General features: G+C 43.4%; 4 protein-coding genes across 5 annotated transcripts; 2 read left to right on the forward strand and 2 right to left on the reverse strand.

Annotated features, from left to right (window-relative positions):
* The first annotated feature begins 319 nt into the window (after positions 1-319).
* Positions 320-26,736, forward strand: LOC120412921 (probable ATP-dependent RNA helicase DDX55 homolog). Of its 2 annotated transcripts, none has more exons than XM_039573552.2 (3): positions 320-503; positions 559-2,295; positions 26,609-26,736. In XM_039573552.2, the coding sequence occupies exons 1-2, from the start codon at positions 399-401 to the stop codon at positions 2,284-2,286; spliced, it is 1,833 nt and encodes a 610-aa protein (XP_039429486.1). In that variant the 5' UTR covers positions 320-398; the 3' UTR covers positions 2,287-2,295; positions 26,609-26,736. The 2 variants fall into 2 exon arrangements, with proteins under 2 accessions (XP_039429486.1, XP_039429487.1); XM_039573553.2 differs by lacking the exon at positions 26,609-26,736 and adding an exon at positions 17,516-17,643.
* Positions 9,803-10,081, reverse strand: LOC128093542 (SRA stem-loop-interacting RNA-binding protein, mitochondrial-like). The gene has a single exon (XM_052710775.1). It carries the CDS (start codon positions 10,079-10,081, stop codon positions 9,803-9,805), a length of 279 nt encoding a protein of 92 aa, XP_052566735.1.
* On the reverse strand, positions 10,100-10,914 carry LOC120412922 (histone-arginine methyltransferase METTL23). Its single transcript, XM_039573554.2, has 2 exons — positions 10,757-10,914; positions 10,100-10,690 (listed from the first exon to the last, which is right to left on the reverse strand). The coding sequence occupies exons 1-2, from the start codon at positions 10,862-10,864 to the stop codon at positions 10,100-10,102; spliced, it is 699 nt and encodes a 232-aa protein (XP_039429488.1). The 5' UTR covers positions 10,865-10,914.
* On the forward strand, positions 18,046-22,106 carry LOC120412919 (NAD-dependent protein deacetylase Sirt7). The gene is made up of 2 exons (XM_039573551.2): positions 18,046-18,178; positions 18,846-22,106. The coding sequence occupies exons 1-2, from the start codon at positions 18,056-18,058 to the stop codon at positions 22,104-22,106; spliced, it is 3,384 nt and encodes a 1,127-aa protein (XP_039429485.1). The 5' UTR covers positions 18,046-18,055.
* Positions 26,737-27,104: the final 368 nt, after the last annotated feature.

The raw sequence follows: 27,104 nt of genomic DNA on the forward strand, positions 1-27,104 counted from the left end.
CAAACTGTGTATTTTTCTTACACAGATCGTTGTTAATTTATAACTGGATTTTTCGTGTACTCAGAAATGAGTAAATAAAAATTTAGTGAAATTCAACCAAAATTGAGTGTAATTCACTCAAATCTGACAGATGCCCCATTTACTCATTTCTCCGAAAGCTTTCGGTTCTAGTTCGGTTCTGACGAAAACAGAGTTATTCTGAACGTGCATTCATTATGCCCAAAAAATCGCGCACCCGACCCTATATTTTCGACCCGACATTCCACTTTTCGACCAGTTCGTCCAAAGCCTTTGGCAACTGTCAAACTCACCTGCGAGCGAAAAACAAAAACAAGCGCACGTGCAAGTTCCGCGACATTCCGTTTGTTACCGCGGTTCCCCCAAATGCGCTGATAACAATGTCCCGTCCAAGCTCCAAATGGACCGACCTGGGCAAACCGCTCAGCCCGCCTGTGCTGGAGGTGATCGAGCAGCTCGGCTTCGAGAAAATGACCCCCGTTCAGGTGAGTTTCCAATTTGGCGTAGTTTGAGTAGGAATTGATTCCGGAACCTTTACAGGCCGCGACGATTCCGCTGCTGCTGTCGTACAAAGATGTGGCCGCCGAGGCGGTCACCGGGTCGGGCAAGACGCTGGCCTTTGTGGTTCCGCTGGTGGAACTGTTGCTGAAACGGCAAAGGGACTCGGCGTGGAAGAAGGCTGAGGTGGGGGCGATCATTGTTTCTCCGACGCGGGAGCTGGCCACGCAGATTAGTGACGTGCTGGGGCAGTTCTTGGGGCACGAGGAGTTGGGGAAGTTTTCGCAGAAGTTGTTGATTGGTGGGAATTCGGTCGAGGAGGATGTGAGTGGAATTGTGAGGGAGGGGGCGACGGTGTTGGTGGCCACTCCGGGGAGGTTGAAGGATTTGTTTGAGCGGAAGGGGGATTTGAACATGGCATCTAGGGTGAAGAGTTTGGAGCTGTTGGTGTTGGATGAGGCGGATCGGCTGCTGGATTTGGGGTTTGAGACGACGATTAATACGATTCTGGGGTATTTGCCGAGGCAGCGTAGAACGGGGCTGTTTTCGGCCACGCAGACGAAGGAGGTTCGCGATTTGATGAGGGCGGGATTGAGGAATCCGGTGCTGGTCAGCGTGAAGGAGAAGGCCGCCGTCAGTACGCCAAAGTTGCTGCAGAATTACTACGTTATTGTTGAGCCGCAGTTTAAGTTGGCGGTGTTGTTGGACTTTATCCGGAAGCAGGACTTGAAAAAGGCCATGATCTTCTTCCCAACTTGTGCCTGCGTAGAATATTGGGGTGTGGCCCTAGCCGAGCTCATGCGACCGATGAAGGTCCTCGCCCTTCACGGCAAGATGAAAGCCCAACGGAATCGAATCCTCACAGATTTCCGCGAATCCGAGACCGCCCTTCTACTCTGCACAGACGTCCTCGCTCGCGGCGTAGACATCCCCGAGGTAGACTGGGTTCTGCAGTGGGATCCTCCCTCGAACGCGGCCGCCTTTGTACACCGCGTAGGCCGAACCGCCCGCCAAGGCCAAGAAGGCAACGCCCTCATTATGCTACTGCCAACAGAAGACGCCTACGTGGAGTTCCTCACCCGCAACCAGAAGGTCGCCCTCAAAAAAGTCTCCTTCGAAGTGTCCGAAAAGAAGCTCACCAAAACCCTGAACGTCCTGCACCGCCTCCAGAAATCCGACCGCGGCGTCTTCGACAAGGCCAACCGTGCCTTCGTGTCCCACGTCCAGGCGTACAGCAAACACGAATGCAACCTCATCCTCCGTCTCAAGGACCTCGACCTGGGCAAGGTAGCAACTTCCTACGGCCTGCTCCAACTCCCCCGAATGCCCGAAATGAAGGACCACTTCAAGCAATCCTTCAAAGGACCCGCCGACCCAGTCGATTGCAACAAGCTCGCGTACAAGGACAAACAGAAGCAAGCCTCGTACGACAACAAGGTGAAAATCTACGAGGAAACCGGCGAGTGGAAGAGCAAAAACAAACTGCTGAAGAAGAAAACGGTTCCGTGGGAGCAGGCAAAGCAGGAGCGGGAAGACCGGAAAGAGATCCGGAAGAAGCGGCGGGAGGCGAAGCAGAAACGCAAAGCTGCCGTTGAGGCCGGAGAGTTGGAGGTGGTAAAGAAGAAGAAGGCCAAGTTCTCGCGGGAAGAGCTGGAGGAGCTGGCCAATGATATCCGTGCGTTGAAGCGGTGCAAGAAGAAGAAGATTACGCGAGAGGAGTGCGATGAAGAGCTGGGAATTGGCGCGAGTGAGCTGGAGGATAGCGATTAAAATGAAGAGGTATGTTATGAAAACATCTTTTTACACTGCGTCATTTTGTAGAAAATTTGAGAAAGTCCATTGCTTTCTAACTATGTCTGAGTGTAGGGTCTTGCCCAGTTGGTGGCATAAAAGCCGTTAAAAAAAATCCAATTTCACTTTCCTGTACATTCTTGGGATGACATGACACTTTGATTTTTTTTTTCCTGGAAGCACTTTTCAAAACGTTGTTACCTGTATCCATACAATAATTTTGATAAATATTTTAATTTAAAAAAAAAGTACCAAATTATTGTAAGCCTATCTTTCTGAAGAATAAAGTTAAAAACACAAATTTTTAGCCGGTCATTCGAAACTCTTGACGTTGAAACCTATTTTTACACGATTGTTGTAGTTGAATTTTCTTTACGTTTAAGCAAATTGACTTTTCTTTGTATTGTCGTACAAGTCTCCAAACAATTTTGAATGCTGCTCATACTAAATCTGCAAAATAATGTTCAAAAAATGTTGATCTTCACTGAAAATTCTTCAGTAAAATTGTAGGTTATAGCTTATGACTTTTCAGAAAAAATAGTTACGATCGTAATTTTTCGATCTACCATCGCCAAATTACGATCAACCAGTGTTGTACAAATTTGCCACCGAAACAAGCCCACCGCGGGGGGCAAATATGGGTTTTTATCATTTTTTGCTCTCGTTTACCTTCAAAATCAATAATTATGTGTTGATTCATGCCTAGAAATGCCAAAAGTTTATTAAACTTTTAAATCCTATTGAAAATTTCATAGAATTTCATTTTTCGAAAATGTCGAAAGTTAAACTATTTGCTACCCGATTTGATTCCCAGCAAATTTGCTCTCGAGTTTGCCCCAGAGTCTCCCACCGCGCGTAGCAAAGCAGGTATCAAATTTGATCTCAAGTTCATCTGTAAAAGAAAAATATGTGTCGGTACCTGTCGGGTACTCATTTTCTGATACCCGCCAAGTACCGGCAAGCCGGGGGCAAAGTTTTGAATGCGTGTTTCGGAGATTGTTGTATGTCTGCTTTATGTATGATGTATGATTCAAAAAGTCAAAAAACTCAAAAATTCCAAAATTCCAAAATTCCAAAATTAAAAAATTTTAAAATTCCAAAATCCCAAAATTCAAAAATTCAAAAATTAAAACTTTAAAAATTCAAAAAAATTAATTTTTTTGATTTTTTTTAATTTTTTTTAGTTATAATTAAAAAAAAACATTTAACCCTGGGCTTTGTCATAATGAGTGTCATAGGTTTGATGCTTGTTTGGCAAAGAGTATGATTTGATTCGATGTGGAATTCGAATCGAATTTTTCAGTATATTGCTGAAGCTTCCATTTTTACACATGGACACCACTTCATGCTGCGAGAACCCACTTTGGCGCAGTCTCAGGGCTTAATCGATGGCCGGTAAGCTGTCATCGAGACAAGGAGGTTCTCCGATAGTGGAAATATCACATTTGTACAATGAACCGCTACATATGTGATTTTTCCCTATCTTAATGTGGGTGTCAGGTTAGGATGCGGGTTTTTAAAAATTTAGTTTTTGTAGAATTTAGGATTTTAACTATAAATATCAACTTTTTATACTTTGCCTTTAGTTATTTAGGGACAAAATTAGTAACAGTGAATTTAGTAATTCTATCAGAATCGGTGATTTTCATTCAAGTAGCATAAAAACCATTCTGATTTGTCAAAATTTCCATAGAGTCTCGATCAATCAATAGTGAAATGATATCGGACTAAATTCGTTGATCTGTTGAACTAACGGTTGTCGGATTATGATTGTATCGACCATTGTTGCGAATCGAGGATCTACTGAAATTTTGACGATCAAATGGTCGTCTCTTTTTCAATTCACTACTTGTAAAATATGTACTGTTAATCTATTTTTGTTTGTTTTTTTTTTCAAGAAGCCAGACAGGTTTTAAAAGAAACGTTCTAGATTTTTTGGCTATTATCTAAAATTTCGGGGATTTGAGATAAGAGTAGCTTTCGGATAGGTTACTTAAAATCTTGTATTCAATTCAAGTTAGGTAGTTATCCGCAAATGAAAATTTGGACTTATATGAATAATTGAACATTTTGGACTTATGAATAACACACAACTGTGCATTTATTCTAGAGTCAGATCCATACAGCGTCAGTGTTTATTTGGTCGAAGTGTACTAATTCATTGGCAGATCTGATTCTAGTTGTAATGTACGACAAGACTACTGACGGACGTGACAGGACGAGGACCCAGTTTAGAGGTTTCGACATCAATGATGTGCGGCTGGATCACCCTCCCAAAAAAAAAAAAATAAAAGAACCATTTAAATTTTATTTTTTTTCAATGTTTTTTAGCTTTCTTAATTTTTTTTTTATTTTTTTTCTAATTAGGCCGTTGCAAATATTTTTCAAAGTTTATGTCAATATTTTTTTTATTTTATATTTTTTTTAATTTTTTTTAATTTTTTTCAAATATTTTTTAATAAAAAAAACAATTAAAAAAAAGGTTTTTTCCGTGCATGATTCAATTTTCCGTGCATCATTCCATTTGCCACGGTAGCAAACCAGCAGAATAGCGGGTAGCAAAGTGAAATCCCGAAGAACTGAGAGCAAATTTGCTACCGCGACAGGTACCGCGGTGGGGTTGACGTCGGGTGCAAATTTGATTTGCTTCGATGTTTGCTACCCGCGCTGGAGATGCACTGAGTGATAGAAAAAGCTATCATTTGATGATTCCTGCACCAACATATCAGGAAGTATTTAGAACGTCACTATAGCTTGTGAGTTCTCTTCTCTTTTTTCTCGCTTGCCAGTGTCACACGTGATAAAGGATGAAAGTCCTCCTCATAGCATCGTAGCTTGGGAGGCATCGAAAACCAATACCTTATCCGGTTAACAGAAAGCAAAGAAGATCGGAAGGCACGTTGATGGTTGAGTTCGTCGGGTTTGTCGCGTTACAAAATTATTTTGATTCAGCAAGAACGTTGCGTGGTGCGCGAGTGTTTTTGTGTTGAAAAAGACCTTCCCATAGCTTCGTAGCTCGGAGGGGTCGACGTCGGGTGAATATGTGTTAAGTCCTCCCCATAGCATCGTAGCTCGGGAGGCATCGAAAAGCCAATACCTTATCCTACTAACCCAAAAAAAATATTAATCCCGTGATGCTTGAAGGAGATGCTGTGGATTCAACGGTCTCATGCGATGTTAACAAGTATATAGCGAAAAACTATGTGCTTGATGAGTCTGCAACTTCAACTATCGGACTAACATTCCTCCCTTTTTTGAACTGCAGGCTTCTTGGGAGGGCGTCGGTATTGACCAATAAAGTCGGGATCTACAGAAGTTAAACAGTCAACGTTTTGATTCATTGTTTAACTTCAGCTGATCTATCAATAACGGAGTAGCAGCTCATTGGCAGTCAACCATGCTCATGCTCATGGTGATCGCAAGTCGCTGAGAACTGAAAGTCTGATACAACGTACAACCCTGCGACCAACGATCGAGAATATTTCGATATGTGTTTGAAGATTGTTTTCAAAAATCTAAATAATATAAATATCCCAAGTTTAAAAAAATCTAAAATTTATTTATTTTCCATACATTTTTGCTTGAAAATTTAAAGATCCGAATCCAAAAATTTCAATGTTTAGAAACAAAAATTAATAATTTTAAGAAACACAATTATAAAAAGCTAAAAAATATAAAAGAATCTAAATACACTCAACCCCCGGTGGTTGGTCACTTTTTCGTTTGACACTTTTTTTTTTGTTTGTGCCCCGTTGGTTGGTCAAAGTCAAACTAAAAAGTGACGAACTGTCACTTTTTACACGGCGCTCACGCACACTATCAAATCAAACGTTCAGTCGTGTGTGTGAACTCCGTGTAAAAGGGGTGTCAAACTAAAAAGTGACAAACCAGCGGGATTTGAGTGTACAGTCTATACTCGATTATCCGAAACATATCATCATCACAAGCTGGACCTTATCCTGACACCTCAGGGAAAGCAACCTATGGAATGTTAACTTAGGACCTATTTTTTTAAAAAAAAAAAAGGCCGTTGCAATTGTGGCAAATGGGCAGTATTCATGATTGCTGAGTGTCGCAGGACTCTCGCCCTTTGCTATTAGTAAGTATCCAGCAAAGCAAAGGGTATAGCATGCATTTGATACTGTCAACTTCCATTCGGCTGTGTTCTCGTCGCTGTCATGTTGTAAACTGGAGCCGAGGGAGGTCCTGTTGTGAATTCTAGTTGGAGGTGGTCCGAAGATCATTGAAGAAGGTAGAATTCGCCATCACCCAAGACACGAAGGCACGAAGGATAGACCATGTCTTGGGGGTGAAAGGATGATAGGATTTAGTGATAATACCACAATTTAATATTTGTCTTTCTCTCTTATTTCAGACAAAAAGTCTGGTCCGAGTCCAAGGTGTTGCAGAAATCTTCCACTGTACAGAATGGGGTCTACCTTCTATCATTTCCTGTATTTTGAAAAAGGTGATGTCTTGAATGTGGACATATAGTTTATCACATTTACTCCATACGGTGTGAACGTGACATGCTGTATGTTTGCTCTTGGTGCATTGGCTATTTTCAAAAACAAGCTCGATTTTTCCTATTCTTTTAAGATAAAATTTAGTAAAATCTATCCATCTATTTATTTTGCTATTGCTATAACTTGTCTCTTACCCCATAAACTTTAACTACTCAATTATTCTAACTTGGAATCGCAATACATCATTGTAGAAATGTAACTGCTGAAAAAAATTGGTAAGAAATTTGGGCATAACTGTTATTAATATGATTAAAGGTACGTTCAATCTATTTTAATATATGTATATGTTAACTATTCAAGTTTGTTTGTCTCGTCCCATATTTCACAACTTCAGTTGTTTTCTAGTAAACTTCTCGTTATATGTTGGTAGTTCTGTCTAGTTGCAATAAATAAGGTTTCTTTATTCTTTCTTTCTGTGTTAGTCTGTTATTCAATGTTCGATTTTATTTTACATTGTACATACCATACCAATCAGCATAGCGCACCAGGTACGCGTGCTGTAGCAAGAAGACGCTTCCATCTTTCTCGGTCTTGTGCTGCTACTCTCCAATTTCCCAGGTTACAGATCTTCCGGATATCACCATTCACTTGATCTCCCCACCGTGCGCGCGGTTTCCCTGCTCTTCTGCCTGTTCCGCCAGCTGGTTCAGCGCGGTCAAAAAGCAGTCTGACAGGCTGGCTCTCGTCCATTCGGGCGACATGGCCGGCCCATCTGAGCCTCCCGATCTTCGCCTGGGTGGCGATGGTCGGTTCTTCAAGAAGCGCGTGCAGTTCGTGGTTCATGCGTCGTCGCCACACTCCGTCAGACACCTGCACTCCACCGTAGATCGTTCGTAGCACCTTCCGTTCGAAAACTCCAAGGGCACGTTCGTCCTCCTGCCGCATCGTCCAGGTCTCGTGGCCATAGAGGACTACCGGTCTAATCAGTGTTTTGTACATCGTCAGCTTCGTGCGGCGTTGCACCCGATCCGAAGTGAGGGTCTTCCGTAATCCGAAGTACGCACGATTCCCAGCAAAAATACGAGTCCGGATCTCTTTGCTGGTGTCGTTGTCGGCGGTTACCAGCGATCCCAAGTACACGAACTCGCTCACCTCCTCCAACTCATCATCATCCACAGCTAGAGGGGTGAGACTTGGGGGGCCGACGTCCCTCGAGCCCCTTCCTCTCATGTACTTTGTTTTCGTCGTATTCATGCCAAGTCCTACACGTCTTGCTTGTACCTTCAGTCGGGTGTAGACATCTTTCACCGTCTCCAGGTTTCTTGCTACAATGTCGATGTCATCGGCAAAAGCAAGCAGCTGGTAGGACTTGTTCATGATCGTGCCACTCGTTTCGATGCCCGCCCTTCGAATAATGCCCTCAAGGACGATGTTGAACAGCGCACAGGATAAGCCATCACCTTGCCGCAGCCCTCGGCGTGATCCAAAGGGTTCCGCTAAATCCCCCGAAACACGCACGTGACACATCACACCATCCAAGGTAGCCTTGATCAGCCGAATCAGTTTATCCGGGAATCCGTTCTCGTGCATAATCTGCCATAGCTGCTCGCGGTCGACTGTATCATAGGCTGCCTTGAAGTCGATGAAGATGTGATGTGTGGGCACGTTGTACTCACGACATTTCTCGAGGATCTGTCGAAGACAAAATATTTGGTCCGTGGTGGCGCGCGCGCCAGTGAAGCCCGCTTGGTAGGGCCCCACGAACCTCCTTGCATGGGGTGACAGCTGACGGCAGAGGATCTGAGAGAGGATTTTGTAGGCCGCGTTGATAAGCGTGATTTTACATTGTACTTATCCCATTTTTTCTCTTTTTCTTTTTCATGTACCTTGCGAGCATACGATGACCGAAAAAGTCATTGTATCAGCCAACAGTGTGTATTTCACAGTGAAAAGATAATCATGTCCAAAATTAAAGTAGACAAAGCAACAAAACAGAACAAGTATTTTTATAAGTGCGTGAATAACAATCGTTGAAGCTCAATAAAATGTGAGAACAATATCGCGTCGTGGTTAAGTGATAACAAGGTGAAGAAGGTAGACGACGATTCCGCATGAAGGATATAGTGGAAATTCTGCGTTAATTGTACAATGGATGAAGGTTTGAGGTTGACACTATCAAAAGGAAATGGTAAGATGCAATAGTAATATTGCTAGGTTTGATAGTGTCAAAAGGTAAGATCAAGGAATAAGGATTATATGAACCTATATTGTCATAACTATTGTATTCACTGAAAATTCTATCCACTTTCTACCCCCAATGTGTCCTGCACTGGGGGTGCCTGGGGTAACTTCGAGTTGACCTGGGCCGCCCGAGGAATTATGTCGTAGGTGGCTCATGTACCGGTTCATACACCTCTCCTCGCGTCAAGGTTTTCCGTAGGTCTACACTCGAACATGCAATATGGGACAGCATGAATCTTCAGCTGAAGCCGGACGAATGTATTCCGAAATTACAGAATTACAGAATTACAGAAAAAAAAGGCTTTTTTTTTCAGTTTCATTTTTTTATCTTTTTTTCTAAGTACAGTCCAGAATTAACTATCCGAAGGCCTTGGAAAAGATTTATTTTGGGTAATCAAATCTTCGGCACATTACTATGGGTTTTTGAGGGCTTTTTTAAATATTTTTTTAAATCTATAGATTTCTAGATACTTTTATTACATCAAATTTCTTTGACGAAATCCAGTTTTTTTTCACGAAAATTTAACAAGCATATGGGGCGATATGGGAAGGTTGCCGTTAATGTTTAAATTATTGAATTCCGCTGCCACGGCACTAAACACATCAAAGACAATAGCTTATACCTAGGACATTAAAAAAAAACTCTAGATTTGAGTGGAGGGTTGATGTGATATCTCAATCGCATCGATTACTACAGAAACAGACTAAAACCACCCACTCTTTTTTTCTAAAACTTACTATATATTGTCCCGTTCAACTTCTACATAACATTACATGATTACATAATCTCACGACGCCGCCGGCTGCACGTCCAGCAGCCGTCCCTCCAGCGTGTGGTACGGCTTGTTGGTCGCGTTTGCGTACCCATCGCGGGTACTGAACACAATGAAGCCGTAGCCGCGGCTCAGTCCGGTGGTTTTGTCGTAAATCACGTTCGACGACTGAACGTGGCCAAACTTGGAAAAGTATCCCTGCAGCTCCTTTGTACTAACGGTCCACGGCAGATTGCCGATGAAGAGTTTCTGCACCCCGCGGGCAAAGGCCGTGGCGGCTCCCGGCGAAGACATTGCTTGGCTTGGTTTGATTCAAGATCGTCGCGTAACTTCCAGCAAGTGGATGGTGTGATTGCCCATCAACTCCTGCGGATCGACGCCCAGCTCGGCACTGAGATTGTCCAAGCTGATCACGTTGCAGGACAGGTGCCACTTCTTGAGCAGGGTTTCGATGCACCAGTCGGCGCTGCGTTCCTGATACGCAAACAGGAACTTGGCCTGGGGGTTGGCTTCCAGAAGGAACGATACCGTCACGAGGATTTCCTCGAAAACCGACGGATCGTAGAAGATGTCCGACCCGAGAATCAGATCAACGGGACCCAGCTGGAAGATCTGGTCCAAGAACAGTCCCCACGTGAGGCCAATGACTTCGATGTCCTTGCCCGGGGCGAGACCGTTCAACCGGCAGCACCGTTGGATGTGTTGCAGCGTCTTCGGCAGGGTCGTACAATCGCTGAGCGTTACGTGGGCGCCACACTTGGCCGCAAGAATCCCCGGCAGAGCGGTGCCCGCACCCAACTCCAGAACCCGCTTGTTGATCAGCGACAGTCGACGTTCCCACAGGAACCACGCCAGAATCGGTGCCGATGGCCAGGTGTAGAACGAATATCCCGGTAGAAGAAGCTGTCGGAAAAAACCACAAATCGATCAATCGGTGCCGAAGCCGCGCTTTCAAGCGGTTCAACCTACCTCGGGGATTACGATTTCTAGCTTTTCAGCAGGTTCCGTCGTGTTTTGCTTGCCGAAAACGAACTTTTTTATCTGCTCGCCATTGTTTTCCATTTGGAATCTTGTCATTTTTGACGCAACACGCGATGTTCTTGACGGCTGGGCCGAAGGGAAGAATGTGATGATCGATGATGATGATGGAACTCGATGAAAATGGCTTGGTTGATGATTAGTCACGATTTCACGGGGATCAAGCGTTTTAAGGGGGTGCATCATTGAAAGCGATTAATCATTCTAAGAAAGTTAATTTTTTACTCGAATTTATACAAAAATCGTATGCAATTTTTTCTTTATTTTTTTTTTAATCTTAAATAAAAGAAGGTAGATTTATCTAGATTCATTGATTCGATTCAAAACATAATTTTACTTATTTATTCCACTTTGTTTTAATTCAAAAACAAAAAAAAACTTTAAACAAAATTAAGAAATCAATAATTTAAAATTGTAAATAATATTATAAAATCTAATCTAATCAAACCCTAGCGCAGCCAATCTTTCGAAGGGAGCATGAGCATGAGCATGAGAGACCACCCATGGTTGTCCTTCTCCATTGCTGAACAGAACCGTAATATCCTTTCAGCACTACTGATCATAGGCTTCGACGATCTAGTGGTGTTTCCCTTATCAACAGCATGTATGAATGCGCCGAGAAGATAAAACACCATGATTTCCAAAACAAGATCAGTTGCGAATAGGTAACAGTCATTGGCCACCAACGGCGCCCGCCATGTCAGTTTGTAGATCTCGATTTTAAGGGACGGGAATGTTAGTTAGCGCAGGTTGCTACTAGGGCAGCTGATTTACTCTGTGCTTACACCCCACGAGCGCCAGGAACCTGAAAACTTGTTAGTAGGATAGGGTGTTTGGTCAGGATTCATCATAGAAGATGATGATGCGACCAAAAATCATAGTGTTTGTTGAAAGGTTTTATATATTATTCTCAAGGCAAACAATCGGATGCTGCGGATGAGACATTTCCCGTTTAACTGTTGTTAAATTTTTAATGAAATGGTTTAATCTTAGACAGCCGGCTGTGGCAAGATAAAACCAAATAATATTTATTTATAAAATGAGGTGTTAAACGCAATGCTGCAATGATAGCGTAGTCTGATTTTTAATTATATAATCATTTAGTTCATGAATTTGTTACGGAATAGACGCGACGAACTCAACCATCAAGTGCCTTCCGATCTTATTTCTGTAGGCTAGATAAGGTATTGATTTTCGTTGCCTCTAGAGCTACGATGCTATGGAGAGGGCTTAACATACAAACAACCGACTTCGAGCCCTCCGAGCAACGGAGCTATGGGAAGGTCTTTTCAACACAAAAAATACTCGCGCACCACACGACGTTCTTGATGAATCAAAATAATTATGTTACGCGATAAACCTAACAAACTCGGATCGTTTTTATCGAAAACTATATAAAGAGAACAAAAAAAAAAAAACTCATCGGCCAACGAACGCGCGAACTAAAAAAAAATTAAAAAGAAGAAGAAGAAGACCAATCACCCCATGCACACAAACAGCGACACAAAAGAGACGAAAATAACACAAAAAGGCAGAAATAAATAAAACAAACAAAAAAATACCAAGAACATTAAAAAATAGGATTCACTAAGAAAAGGGCCTATATCTCCCACACATACTTAAAAAAATCAATTAAACACGCAACATGGAACGAACTCACCAGATGATAGTTGATAATCCTCCACTCGCAGAAATTTTTCGCTTTCATAGATGAAGAAGTCCACCTTCCATCTTTGAAACACAACCGCCACCGATCACTCGCAAACCAATATCACTAAACCAATGAGCCTCCCACCCAGTGTTGCGTTCCTCACGCGCTCACGCGCTCGTGAGCGCTCATTTTTCGCTCATTCGTGAGGAGGAGCGCTGCGCGAGCTAGCTCACGTTTGCCCGCGCTCACGTTTGCTCCGATTTTTTCAGCTCGCGTTTGCCCCACGCTCGCGCTCGCGCTCATTTTTCGCTCACGGAGCGCTCACTTTGGAAATATCGCGAATCGTTTTACGTTTTGAGAAAGTTTTTGATTTTCAATCCTCGTTAGATCTTTTGCGTAAGACGCAGCATGTCAGTGGAAATATCAATTAGGAAAATTTTTTATATTTTAATTGGAATAGCTTATTTTCATTAACTATGTTTTGGAATAATAAATTGGATTCGCAAGGGTCAAACCATTTTGGAAACCTATAGTCAGAGATGAAAGTATAAATATTTTCGAATTAATCGGCCTTACCTTAATAATAATTAAGGTAAGCGGAGACAATTGCTGGGGGAAGGGTATGAGCGCGTATGGACTGAAAACCTTAGAAAAACTTACAAAACAATGAATTAATTCAAGAAGATTTATGCTGTGGTAAGTTCGATTCGATGTTATGTGCTTGGTTGATTAAAATATAGCATTAAACTGTTGTATGTACCTAAACAGTTTGTTGACAACCTTTCCGACGTGCGGGTCAGAATGAGCAACCATAAAAAAAAGTCATTCCGTATAATAAATCGTTCAGTGCTTGGAAACGGCTGAACATTTAAATAAATATAATCTTTCTCATTCTAGAAAATAGGGTTAAATTGTTGAAACCAGTGTTGCGTTCCTCACGCACTCACGCGCTCGTGAGCGCTCACTTTTCGCTCATTCGTGAGGAGGAGCGCTGCGCGAGCTAGCTCACGTTTGCCCGCGCTCACGTTTGCTCCGATTTTTTCAGCTCGCGTTTGCCCCACGCTCGCGCTCGCGCTCATTTTTCGCTCACGGAGCGCTCACTTTGGAAGTATCGCGAATCGTTTAACTTTTTGAGACAGTTTTTTTGTTTTTCAATCCTAGTTAGATTTTATACTTAAGGCGCAGCATGTCAGTGGAAACAAAGGAAGGGGGAAGTGCGTGAACAAAAGGACTGTTAACCTTAGAGAAACTTACAAAACAATGAAATAATTCAAGAAGATTTATGCTGGGGTAAGTTTGATTCAATGTTATATGTTTGGTTGATTAAAATATAAAATTAAACTGTTTTATGTACCTAAACAGTTTGTTGGCTACCATTCCAGCGTGCGGATCAGAATGAGCAACCATTAAACAAAAGTCATTCCATTTAATAAATCGTTCAGTGCTTGGAAACGGCTGATCATTTTTATAAAGTTAATCTTTCTCTTTCTCATTCTAGAAAATAGGGTAAAATTGTTGAAACAGTTCTCTTTTTACAAAAAAGCCTCCAAATTGCTAGTTTTTGAAGTAACTCATTTGAATGAAATAATATAAATTGTCATTGTTATGTTTTAGCACATAAAGGGTGGCTCCTCTTCCGTCAAGTAAATTTTATCTAACACTTCCGCTACCAAGCCTCTGAAAATATTCAATTACAGATTCAATAAATGTTTTTTTGAATATGGACATTTTCTAAAATGTTCCGAATATGAGGGAAGATTATAACTTTTATAAAGCTTACTGGTGTTTTTTTTTTTAAATGTCCAATAAAACAAATTTTTTTTTGGTGTTTTTAAAACCGCCTTGAGTCAAAACTCCGGATTCTAAAAACTTAAAATAAACATTTGTCAATTAATTCAATTTTTTGTACATATCAGTGCATCTCTTCACGTCAATGATTTTTTACATTAAGAATGGGTTATCTCTTTGTTAGCACACTCAAGAGTGAATCATTCTGCCCCTTGGCTAATTCTGAATTTAAATAGTACGTATATTTCGGTTCGCCGACTAAATCCATTTTATTACTTACTGTTGTTTGTTTGACCACTTTCTTGTTTGTTTTTGCTGCCTGTGCTGAGATAGTTCTAGAAACTTCGTTTCAAACAGGCAGATGCTTCAACAGGGAAAAAACAACTACCTACTTTGGCTCACCAGCTCACGTGAGCGCAAAACGCTCCGGTGAGCGTGAGCGAGCACGAGCTACCTGATAAAAACTCACGCTCCAGCTGGAGCGAGCACGCATTCGGTGAGCGCTCGCTCATTCGCAACCCTGGTTGAAACAGTTCTCTTTTTACAAAAAAAAAACCCTCCAAATTGCTAGTGTTTGAAATAACCAATTTGAATGAAATAATATAAATTGTCATTGTTTTGTTTTACCACATAAAGGGTGGCTCCTCTTCCCCCAAGTAAATTATATTTAGCACTTCCGCTACCAAGCCTCTGAATATATTCAATTACAGATTCAATAAATGTTTTTTTTTTTTTAAAAAAGGGACATTCTCTAAAATGTTCCGAATACGAGGGATGATTATAACTTTTATAAAGCTTACTGCAGAATTTTTTAAAGGTCCATTAACACAATTTTTACTTTTTTGTTTTTTTTTGTTTTTTTAAACCGCTTTGAATCAAAACGTCGGATTCTAAAAACTTAAAATAAACATAATTTGTCAATTAATTCAATTGTTTGTACATATCAGTGCATCTCTTCACGTCAATGAATTTTTACATTAAGAATGGGTAAGCTTTTTGTTAGCTAACTCAAGAGTGAATTATTCTGCCTCCTGCCTAATTCTGAATTTAAAATAGAACGTATATTTCGGTTCGCCGACTATATCCATTTTTTGCATACTTTTGTTTGTTTGACCACTTTCTTGTTTGTTTTTGCTGCCTGTGCTGAGATAGTTCTAGAAACTTCGTTTCAAACAGGCAGATTCTTCAACAGGGAAGTATAACTACCTACTTTCGCTCACCAGCTCACGTGAGCGCAAAACGCTCCGGTGAGCGTGAGCGAGCACGAGCTACCTGATAAAAACTCACGCTCCAGCTGGAGCGAGCAAGCTTTCCGTGAGCGCTCGCTCATTCGCAACCCTGCTCCCACCCAACACCCTGACTCGGTAGTCAACACCACCCACCACCGTTAGAGCACAGCGCCAGCATGTCATCTGTTTACCAACAAACCGCGATGACCCCAAACACTGACGATGCTCTCTCTCCCTTACTCAAAACGAACAAACGTCACTGGACGGCGGACGCCACTCCTCAGCCCTCGCAGCCAATCTTTCGAAGGGATCCTGGAGAAAGTCTTAGGTTAGATTACGCCTAGCTTTCTGCTTGTCATTTATTAACATCTGTAGTGCGCCATTGCATTACAATACATAGAATCATCCCAGACTTTAAAGCGGTCAGGCCTACTGCGTAATGTTTGAATCGCAGAGACACGATTCATTGAAGTGGGTTGAGTTTGAGCACGGAGTGTTCATACAACAACACAATTCTGAATCGACAGGGTAGGAAGAATCGTGGGGACACGAGATTTTGTTTATTCAAGGGTTTATTCGTTGGGAGCACCATGCTAACATGTTTAGATTTAGATTTTTTTTTTATTTTTCAAAAAAAAAAGAGTTTTTGAATCTTAGAATTTCGGGTTTTTTGTAAATTTTTATTTTCGAATTTCGAAATTTCAGATTTTCAAAACGTTTGTAATTTTGACTTGTAATTTCTGAATTTTTTTTTTCAGTTTTGGAAGCATTCTTTTATAAGCGGTATACGCACTTCGGAAGGAACCGGTCAAGAAAAAAATCAAATGGGCAGCAGCGGCAGCGCAAGCAAGTCAGAGAGGGTGAAGAAAAGCCCCAAGAAATCGCTCTCTCTCCTTTGTTCTGCTGTTCGTAAAGCTGTTTCTTGACCCCTTTCCTTCCGATCAGCATACTAGCCTATAAGGTAACGCAAAAATCTAGATTATAAGAAACCCCCCCCTCCCCCCCCCACAAAATTTCCATACAAATTTTGAAAATTTTGTATGGAGTGTATTAAGACTGCCTTCGACCCTTTCGATCTTTTTTTTACATTTCTGCTCCCCTCGCTCTTTTTTTAATTTCTGAGCTTTGGAATTTATAAATACTTTAATATTTAAATTATTATTCAATTCTGCATAGTTTTTATTTTGAATTTCCAAATTTCAGATATAAAAAATTGTTGAAATTTCCTTTATTATTTCTCAAATTTATTTGTTATTTGAAATTTCTGAAATTTAAATGTTTGTTTTTCCATATTTTTGAATTTTTATTTTTGAATTCTTTGTATTGTTGAATTTAAAAATTCCAGATGTTTTTATAAATGAATTTTTCAGTCAAAAAATTTATATTTGTATGATTATTTTTAAGACAACTTCTTCTTTAATTGCATTTCGAGATTTTGACCAAAAAAATAAATCTGTTTGATATTTTTAAGATTCTGCATTATGAAATTCGGCCGTTTCCTTGACCATTTCTTGGGCGTTTTTTATATGGAGTTTTGCGTTCCTTACGATCTGCGTATCAGCCTTTAAAATGAAAAAACGTTTATTAATCCACGATTAGTAGTTGATGCCTTTCTCACATTTACAGAGTAATTCCACTTCTAAAGGAGCTATTACACTACGGCAAACAAACAAACAAACTCGCACTTTTTGACAGTTTGCCTGGATTTGTTTGTACAAACGTCAGCCTGCATACATTTTGCCTTGTTTGAGAGTTTGCCGCAAACTGTCAAACGCGAAAAAGTTCGAGTTTGTTTGTTTGTGGTAGTGTAATAGCTCCTTAAGTTGTCCTAATCCAGATCCGTCCTGGTTCGGTGGCTTAGTTGATAGGCCCTTGCTTTCACATTTCAATGGTCTTGAGTTCGAATCCCAAGGTTAAATGGACCATGGCTATTTTTAAAATATGAAATTAGGAGGTGTTGAGTAACGTCTCAGAAACATAATGATTTCCTTCTAAAATTCCATTTATTTTGTCTCATATTAGTCTCATCCACAGGACTTTCACGATCATCGATTCCGTCCCCCTGCAGTACGACCCTGGCATTTTTCCCCTTTGCTCGATGCATCATTCCCCTTATTCGTCGTGTGTCATCAAGCGTGCTTGCTTCGCCTGCTGCGGTTCTGCGTGATGCTTCCATCATGCGAAGTAGAAGAAGAAATAAATAAACAATAATAAAAGCAATTAAGGCTCCAACATTATTCGCACTTTTCGGCCGGAAATCGACGCAAAACCGGGCCAATTCGCACCGGAACCGTACCCGCAGGTGACGCGGAAGTGTTTGCGACTGTTGGTTTGGGGGAAAAAGTTGGATTTTGAACGCTTTTTTGGCGAAAAGATAGTTCCAGAACAGCGAATCCCTTTCCTCGTCGTGCCTCACACCATCCAGTCCATGACGGAGGGGACATCAACAAAGGAAAGGATAATGGATTCTGCTCTTACTGCTGCTGCTTAATTACGAGATGATAATGGATGACTGATTTTGGACTTATTGGAGAGCGCGTGTGGTGAAATCTAGCCGAGCTGATGATGCGCCTCAAGGCAGGCATTAAGGTTTCGGCGATTCTGGAGCAGGGGACGAAGCGGAGTCGCCGGACCGACAAGGCTGCGGAATGTCCCAAGAAGAAAAAGTTGGACCTCTGGAAGAAGGTGAGTTCGGGTCGAGATGGGAGGGTTGTTTTCTTTCAGGGTGGTGATCTTTGATGGCTTGAATCAATCGGAGAGCAGCATTTCCCAAACACCGACGTAATATTCAAGCCTCAACGTGGACAAGGAATCCGGTCAACCTCAAGTAAAATCAAATTTGATGCGTGAAACTCTGAAGTTTATAGCAAGAAGCAGGATCATGAACATGGACAAAGATTCCAGTCAACCTCAATTCAAATCAAATTTGATACGTGAAACTATGAAGTTTATAGAAAGAAGCAGGATCATGAACATGGACAAAGATTCCAGTCAACCCCGATTCAAATCAAATTTGATTCGTGAAACTATGAAGTTTATAGCAAGAAGCAGGATCATGAACATGGACAAAGATTCCAGTCAACCTCAATTCAAATCAAATTTGATTCGTGAAACTATGAAGTTTATAGAAAGAAGCCGGATCATGAACATGGACAACGAATCCAGTCAACCTCAACTCAAATCATAGTTGATTCGTGGAACAAATCTTGAAGGACAAAACGAAGACGCTTCCAACAAACCCAATTGTCAACCATCGTGTTCAGCAACAATAGAACTCGCATCTGGAAACTCACGTCGGTGTTTGGGAAACGCTACTGCCGGCGACACTTTGAACATCATCTTCTTTTTTCAGGTCGCCGCCATTCTCAACAAGCCGGAATCGAAGCGTTCCCTAGAGGATGAGCGCGTGCTGGGCAATCACAAAACGCTGGTGAAGCAGGTGCTGGAGCGGCGAAAGCGTCGCGTCGAGTACAAGCAGCGCATGCTGGAAACGGAAGACGATCCGGACGAGCTGGAGGCAAAAGCGCTCCGGCTGGCGCAGGCCATCGCCAGGTCGAACCATTTGGTGGTCTACACGGGCGCGGGGATCAGTACGTCGGCAAAGATTCCTGATTATCGGGGGAGCCAGGGCATTTGGACGCTGTTGGCACAGGGTAAGGACATTGGGGAGTACGATCTTTCGCTGGCGGATCCTACGTATACGCATATGGCGCTGTTTGAGCTGCACCGGAGGGGCATTTTGAAGCACGTGGTTTCGCAGAATTGTGATGGATTGCATTTGCGGTCGGGACTGCCGAGGAGGTCGCTGTCGGAGGTTCATGGGAATATGTACGTGGAGGTTTGTAAGAGCTGCAAGCCGAACGTGGAGTACTGGAGGTTGTTTGATACGACGCAGTTGACTAAGCTGTACAACCACAATACGAACCGGCGGTGTAGGAAGTGTGGCAAGCCGCTGGTAGACACGATTGTACACTTTGGAGAGCGTGGACAGCTCAAGTGGCCCCTGAACTGGGCAGGGGTCACTCCTCATACGCAAAAGACTGACGCCATTCTATGTCTGGGCTCGAGCCTGAAGGTACTCCGGAAGTACACCTGGCTGTGGGCCATGGACAGGCCAATCAAGAAACGTCCTAAGCTGTTCATCATCAACCTCCAGTGGACGCCCAAGGATAACGTGTCGAGTATTAAGCTCAACGGGAAGTGTGATGAAGTGATGCGGCTGGTCATGAAACACCTGAACATCGAAGTTCCCGAGTACCACCGGCTCAAGGATCCGATATTTGCTCACGCAACCTTGCTACTGCCAGAGGAGCAGCACACGGCCTCTCAACCGATGCTTATAAAGGCTACCAAAGAGGAACCTGGCGAGGGTTGCTCCTCGAATGGCGTCAACGTCAAAACAGAACCCGACGTCAAGAAGGAACAATCCCTCCAATCGCCACCTCCTCCGCCCCTCCCATTCATGCTCAGCCCGCAGCAACTCCTCATCAACAACCTGCTCATGCAGCAGCAGATCAACAACTACAGCATCGTAATGGCGGCCGCCGCCGCCGCCCAGCTCCAGGTCAAAACCGAACCCAGCTCCAACCCCACCTCACCAACCGCTACAAAACTTCCGGTTCCCCCACTCGTCCCATGCTCACCACCACCCCAACCCACTCCAAACGGTCCGAACGTCATCAAGATCGACACCGCGTCCAGCTTGTTCGGCAATCTGCGCCAGATGATCAACACGGAAGACACCAACACCAATTGCTCAGAAGTGACCTCCCCTCCGACGTCCCCCAACAAGATCCACATCATGGTGAAGCCGGTTCTGCCGACGGTCGTGCCGCGATTGGTGCCGATATCTCCGGAACAGGTCAAAGCTTCCAAGGAAGAAGAGGAACCGCCGCTTGACGAAAAGGTCCCCGAGGGTCCGTCACTGCTGTTTGACGATCCCGTGAAGGTTAGTGAGAGCCTGCCGGAGTGTATTCTACAGGAAGACTCGGTCGAATCGGAGTCGCGAAGTCTTGCGACTGAGGACGAGACTTCTGAGGAGAGTCTGGATGCTCGGGAGGAAAAACCTGCTGATAAACAAGTTGGTGAAGAGTTGGTGGAGGAGAAGGTTGAGGAGGATCGCAAAGATGATCCTCCCAAAAGCGACGTCGATCTTGAGAACGTCTCGAAAGAAGCTAATAATGCAAGTTCAGATCAACAAGACTTAAGTAAAGATTCAAACATTACATCGGACGAACCTTGTAATGAACCTCCCGTGGAGAAGAAAGACTGTCCGATAGATCTCAAGCCGCCACCGCCAAACACGGTCAAGGTGGTCCTTAGTCACAGCCCGATCTTCAACCTGTACGAAAGTCCGCCCAAGTTTGTCGACGGATGCCCGCCGGCCCTCGCGTTGATCAGTAGTCCGATCAAGTATCAACTCCCGCTGCCGGCAGCCGGGACCAATCCCGGACAACCACTTCTCCTGGGGATCCCCAAGGTGCTTGGTGACAGCAACAGCAAGACCGTCCCGGACCGGAAGCTCATCTCCGCTAGTCGAATCATCCTCGGAGGTCAACAACCCATCCAGCAACCTCGGCTAGTCCCGCCGATGAAGGTTTCCGACAGCTTGAAGAGCTTCCGGCTACAGAAGCCCAACAAACCAGCCGTAACTTCTCCTCCAGTGTCCCCACTTCAAATCCCAACTCCGATAACCTCACCGCGAACGAACCCAACCCCAAACGGAGTCCCGCCGCGGACTCCACTCCTCGTCAACGGCTCCGTTGTCCCTCCGGGACAGCTCATGATCAACGGCATGCCGGCGATCATCACGACGAACCTCGGAACCAACGTCCCCAAAGCCATCCCCGTCAACCCGGCCCAGCGATTCCCGATCGCCTACGTCCTGAACGGCGGTCTCCCGAACCAAACCGGCAACATCGTCCTACTAACGTCCCCTCCCAAACCGGTTGGAGCCGCTCCAAACGTCAAGATGCTACCCGAAAACGCCCTGCCAACGGCTGCGAAGCAGCCAGCCCAAAGCGACCCGGAAGATGTCTCCTCATCAGAGCCGGAGGACGAATCGTGGACTCCGCGCAAGTCGACCCGACGATCGAAACCACTCGAAGAACCCGACAAGACGGACGAAAACGTTCCGTCGGAGGAAACACCCCAGAAGCCGGATCAACCACCCACCGACGAACCAATGCCCGAAAATACCCCCGAGGAACCGTCCCCTGGACGGACGCGAAGCTTCCGGATCCGCAAGAAAACCGACTTTCTCAACATCAAGCATCCGGAGAAGAAGAAGTCGAAAAAAGATCCGGCAAAAGAAGATCCGCCAAGTTCGGCGCCTGTGGCGCCAGAACCCAAATCCGAACCTCCACAGGAACCGGTAACTCCTGCGAAGACGATGCCAACCGTGTCCCCGATGTTGCAGACCATCGTGATGTCGCCGGCCGCCCACCAGCTGCTGAGGACGCCGCCAACGGGCATGGTCAACGGGTCGCCGACCAGTACGCTGCCGGTGAGGAGCATTCTGACGTTTTCGCCCCCCGGCGTAGGAGGAGCAGGGGGAGCAGGAGGATTCTTTGGGCCGTTTGTGACGCCGGTGCAGAACTTGGGAGGTGAGTGATAATACTTTAATTGTGATATTCGTTGTTTCAACATTAATGCAAGCTCATCCCAGTTCAACGATTCATATTTGCGGTAAACTTTACGCAGTGTGTCTGGCTGCTTTGACGTTTGTTATGTTTTAAAGACCGATTGGATCATTTCAATGTTTCAGCAAAGGATAGTTGACAAAAACTAAAATATCAACCTATTCGGATAAACCCCAATTAATTTTTGTTTTTTGCTTTTGTATCCAGGTTTTTAAGCGAAGATGGCGTTTGAATGTTGAACGTCCGAAATGTCAAAATCGCGCAGTAGCACCAACATTAGAAAAAAAATGCGGCTGTCATGCCATGGCACACTTTTTCCGTAATGTTGGTACCACTGCGTGATTTTAACATTTCGGGCGTTTACCATTCCAACGCCATTTTCGCTTAAAAAGCTGGATAGAATGTTATAGAATTTTTATTTGCATTTTTTTTTATATATTTTTTTATTTTTCTAATAGTATTTTGGGTAAAAATGTAAAACAATCGTATTTCTGCTATTTCTAAAATCATGCATAAAATCTATATTTTATTATAAATTTCGATCATCTTGACTTCATTCGAAGCGTATCAGCAAAAACTATGAGTTCTGATATGTTTTAGCACGATTGAAACATGACTTCTCTTGTTTCTATCCATTTGAACCGTTTCTGCAAGAGGCATACCATAGAAACAAGTCGAAACTTCAAGATTTTGAAATCGGATCCTACCCAGACTGCTTCAGTAAGTATGGAAGGCTACAGTGCACTGTTGTAACAACTTTTTTTTTCATAACTTATTTTTATTAGGTCCTATTAGGTACTGTGACCAGGTTGGGACCGAGGATGAAATTAAAATGTAATATATAATAATAACAGAAATAACTTCTTATACTCCGTACTTCGAGATCAAGTAACTGACTAGGGTTACTTGTTCCAAGCGGGTCTTGCAGGTCTTGAACTTGCCGATGTACTCGGAGAAGATGCCCCACAGCTCAGCCGAACTGTAGAGCACCTCCCCGGCTTCCTCATCCGTGGCTCCACCGCCTCGGGAGCCACCTTGGCTGCTTCCTGCAGGTCGAGGGCTATCTTTCACTTTTCGAAAGAGAACACCGGAAATGCTGGACTCTGCTTCTCCGCCTTCCTTGCCGGCGGTTTCGGTTTTGACGCCTGCTGGCGCCTCCGGATGAAGTCCGCACGCTTGGAGCAGCTGCGGTCCGTGGCTTCGTGGGCTCCAGAGCAGTTGGCACACCGCTTCGGCTCTGCTTCTTGGACTTTGCACTCGTCCGTCTTGTGGGGACCCCCACAGTTGTTGCACCTCCCCTTGAGGTGGCAGTTCCTGGTCCCATGAAGCTTGATTTCACTCAGCTTCCGTCGATGAGGCGAACTCTCCTTTTCTCTTGATGGCATGCACCTCCACAGCATCCAGGTTGTGCGATTCCTTGAGTTTCTTCTTGACGAATTCAGGTGAAGCCGGTGGAAGTCCTCTGATGACGACGCGGTGTTGCCGCTCGCTTCGTTTCTCGTGGGTATAGAACTCCACTTTGTTCGCAATCAAGTGGGCCCGCGCAGTTTCAAAACGGTCCTCGGAGATACACAGCAATTTGATCCCAAACGGAGTCAGCTTGTAACTTGGCTTGGTTGTGCACGACAACATTACACTCCTCAGCTTGCCGAAGCTCATATTCTTTACCACCAGAGGAGGTGGTTTCTTGGCCACTGGAACCGGTGGGACGCTTCCTTTCCCGGCTGGGTTACCATTGTTGTTGTTGTTGTTGTTCTCCACCAGCGGGCTAAACTTGTTGTTGTTGAGGAGCTGTTCCTCGTTGCCATTTCCGACGTCGGCTCCGTCGTCACTTGTCTTCTTCCGCTTCCGCGTTCCGCCAACGGGAAGAAACTCGTCGTCGGAGGAATCTTCCACCTCCATCCACAAGCACTTTGCGCGCAGCAACAACAGAGGAAAAACGCGTCCACCACGTTGAGCTGTCAAACGGGAATGTCCTGGGTCATCCTAGAGGACTTCCCCAGTCACGAAATATTCTAGCAGAGCTGGTTCTGTCAGAATCCTGCTAGAACGGTGGAACATTTCTGCTAGAATGCTGTGTCTATTACTGTAACAAGCAAGATGTCGACCGATTTTGACAACGGATCATACCAGATAGCGAAAAATAACATATTTTTTCAAGTCCTTTTTTCTAACAATAAAAAAACCAGTTCTGCGACCCCATTTTAGTCGAATTTGTGTAGTTGGTTGCCTATTGAAAAATAAAATACTTTTTTTTAATATTAAATCACCGCCATTTTGGCCGCCATCTTGGATTTAAAAGTTCTAAATCATTTTAGCGTAGTGTAAGGCCATACTTCTGGAGCAACATTTGATAAGGGCGCATAAGCATTTTGACAGGCAGAACTATTTTGAAAATTCCGAGCCAACGGGTTACTATTTAACAAAATTGGCAGTGTTAAAAGGTAGCTGGGAAGGCCAGCTATTGTTTTACAATTCGAATTTTGTGGAAAAGTTACCTGTTGGCTCAAAATTTGGAAAATAGTTCCAGCTGTCAAAATGCTTATCCGCCCTTTTCTCGTGTTGCTCCAGACTTGAGCTCTACAATCAAAAATTAGACAACATTTTTTTTTTCTTGATTCGATTATCCAAAGTAAAATTTTTCCGAGGCCTTCGGATAATCGAGTCTGGACTGTATTAACTTTATGAATGTGAGGAAGGTACCAACAACGTTTTTTCTCTATTTTTAATTATTTTTGTTCTTAATGGGAAATCAAATTTGCAATTGAAAAATATATTACACAAATTTTGAAAAAGGGGCCGTCTCACTTAAAGTTAGATTTAACAACAACCAGTTTTTAAGTTTTTTTTTTTAAATAGTATTTAAAGTATTAACAGCTAACCTTTTTAGTTTTTTCTTTTTTTAATTTTTAGGCTTTGTAAAAAAAATTAAATTTAGAACAAAATGCACAAAAAAAAGAGCTAATAATTTAAAAATGTCAAGAAATTTTATAAATTTTAAACTAAAGAAATTCTTAAGCTCTTTTATTTTATTTCATGAAGAAATAAAAAAAACTGAAGAATATCAAAACATTATTAAAAGGCTTAACAATTTTACCTACTTCAGTTTGTTTTAATTTTATTTTTTTTCTGAAATTTAAACGTCTTTTAATTTTTTAAATTTTTTACAAAAATGCAAAATATTTAAAAAAAAGTCAAATCAAATATTCACTCTACAGCATTGCCTTGGCGTTCTCGATTGCGAGATTCCTACTCGAAACTAGGTGTCCGAAGGCTTGATTGTTGAGGCAATTGCAAACCTCTTTTTACACCTAACTGGCAATTGCAAACCTCTTTTTACACCTAAGCTTCCCATCCACGCCGGATTCGAACTGACGATTATGAGTCCAACTGCCTACCAGCGACTCCACCGAGACAGCACCCAGGGAGACGACTCCTACTCCTGGACTGGGCTAACGACCTAACCTCTAGGTTAGACCGGGGCCAAAATTTACTTTCCCGCCCGACGGAAGGGGACCATCCATAAACCACGTGGACCCTTTTTTGGGAATCTGTATACAAAAAAAATATGTTTTGTATGGATCGTGGACAATCGACAATAGTTTTTCAAAGTGTTTTCCAATCATCTTTTTTTTGGAGCAACACTTCAAACCTACGTGAATAACACTGACCAACAAAAATGACTGCGCAGGCTAAACTCGAGGGGGAGCATAAATTTTAGGGTCCCCAGAAACACGTGCACTTTGAATTTTTCAAAAATATTTAGACAGGCCGAATGGTTTTTCTCCAAAGTTTCGTCGCTGTTGCACACAAGCAAAAATTTGCATGCAATATGTGGGAGTAGCGAACAGCACTCCGAGGTCGACGTGTTTCTGGAGATCCCAAAAATTGCAGTCTTGATTGCAGTCTTGATGGCATACAGAGCAAAATTTAACGTTGTAAAAAGTTTGTCATAGAAAAATCGTTAAAGCAATCGCGGATGTTTATGCCACATTTTGAAGTGCTTCAAAAGACATTCTAAGAAAATTGGAATACATCAAGTTTTACGCAAGTGCGAGCTAATTTAAGATTTCTTATGTTTGTTGGACCCCAAACTTCAAGGCCCGTTTTACCCCACTTCCCTTTGTCGTAGAGGGCTCATATTTGGCATGAGTTCATCCCATGCATATACAAACGAACGAACATCCACGAGCACCTCGATACGACATCTAGAACAAACCGAGCAAAATCTACAAAAAAATGGCTCCTAAACTCGAGATCTTCAAACTGGCATGGCGGGCGCCGTTGGTGGCCAGTGACTGTAACTTATTTGCACACATGTTCAAGTTTTTGCAGTCTTGGTGCCAATACAAAGATAAGATTTTCAAAGTTGAAAATTAAAACATTTCTGAAACTTAACCTTGATATTTCAAAAAGATTTGAAGTATAGATTCATGCATTTAAAACTTATTAACTATTTTTTTATCCTTTCCAGCGGCCACCTCCGCCCAGGACAAGGTCAAGCGCATCCTCAACTACTGCAAGGTCATCCAGGCGGTCGGCGGCTCGGCCAACGCCGCCACCCTACTTCCCCAGTGGTACGACGTCAACTACGCGTACTCGGGCCTGCACAGCATCATCCATCCACCACCGCCAAACGTGAACCTGTGGGGCGCCGGAGGATCCCCGTTCAAGCACCATCCACACCAGCAACCAGAACCAGCAAATGTCGAGTGCAAGTTTTGCTACGAAAATTACCGCCTGGTCGAGTGCCAGTTCTATCTGCCCCAGCCGGGCACGTTTGCCGTCACGTCGAATCGACGCGGCAAGGTGGTCGTGTGCGAGTGCTGTGACTTTTCCGACGAGGAACCTGACGAGGAGGACGTTCCCAAGGAGGAGAAACCCTCGGAGGAGGAGTTGAAGATCAAGGAGGAACTGCCGTCGACTTCGACTTCGCAGGAAGAGATAAAGTCGGAACGGGAGTCCGAGGA

Source organism: Culex pipiens, chromosome 3 (assembly GCF_016801865.2).
Source record: "Culex pipiens pallens isolate TS chromosome 3, TS_CPP_V2, whole genome shotgun sequence".
Lineage (NCBI taxonomy): Eukaryota > Metazoa > Arthropoda > Insecta > Diptera > Culicidae > Culex > Culex pipiens.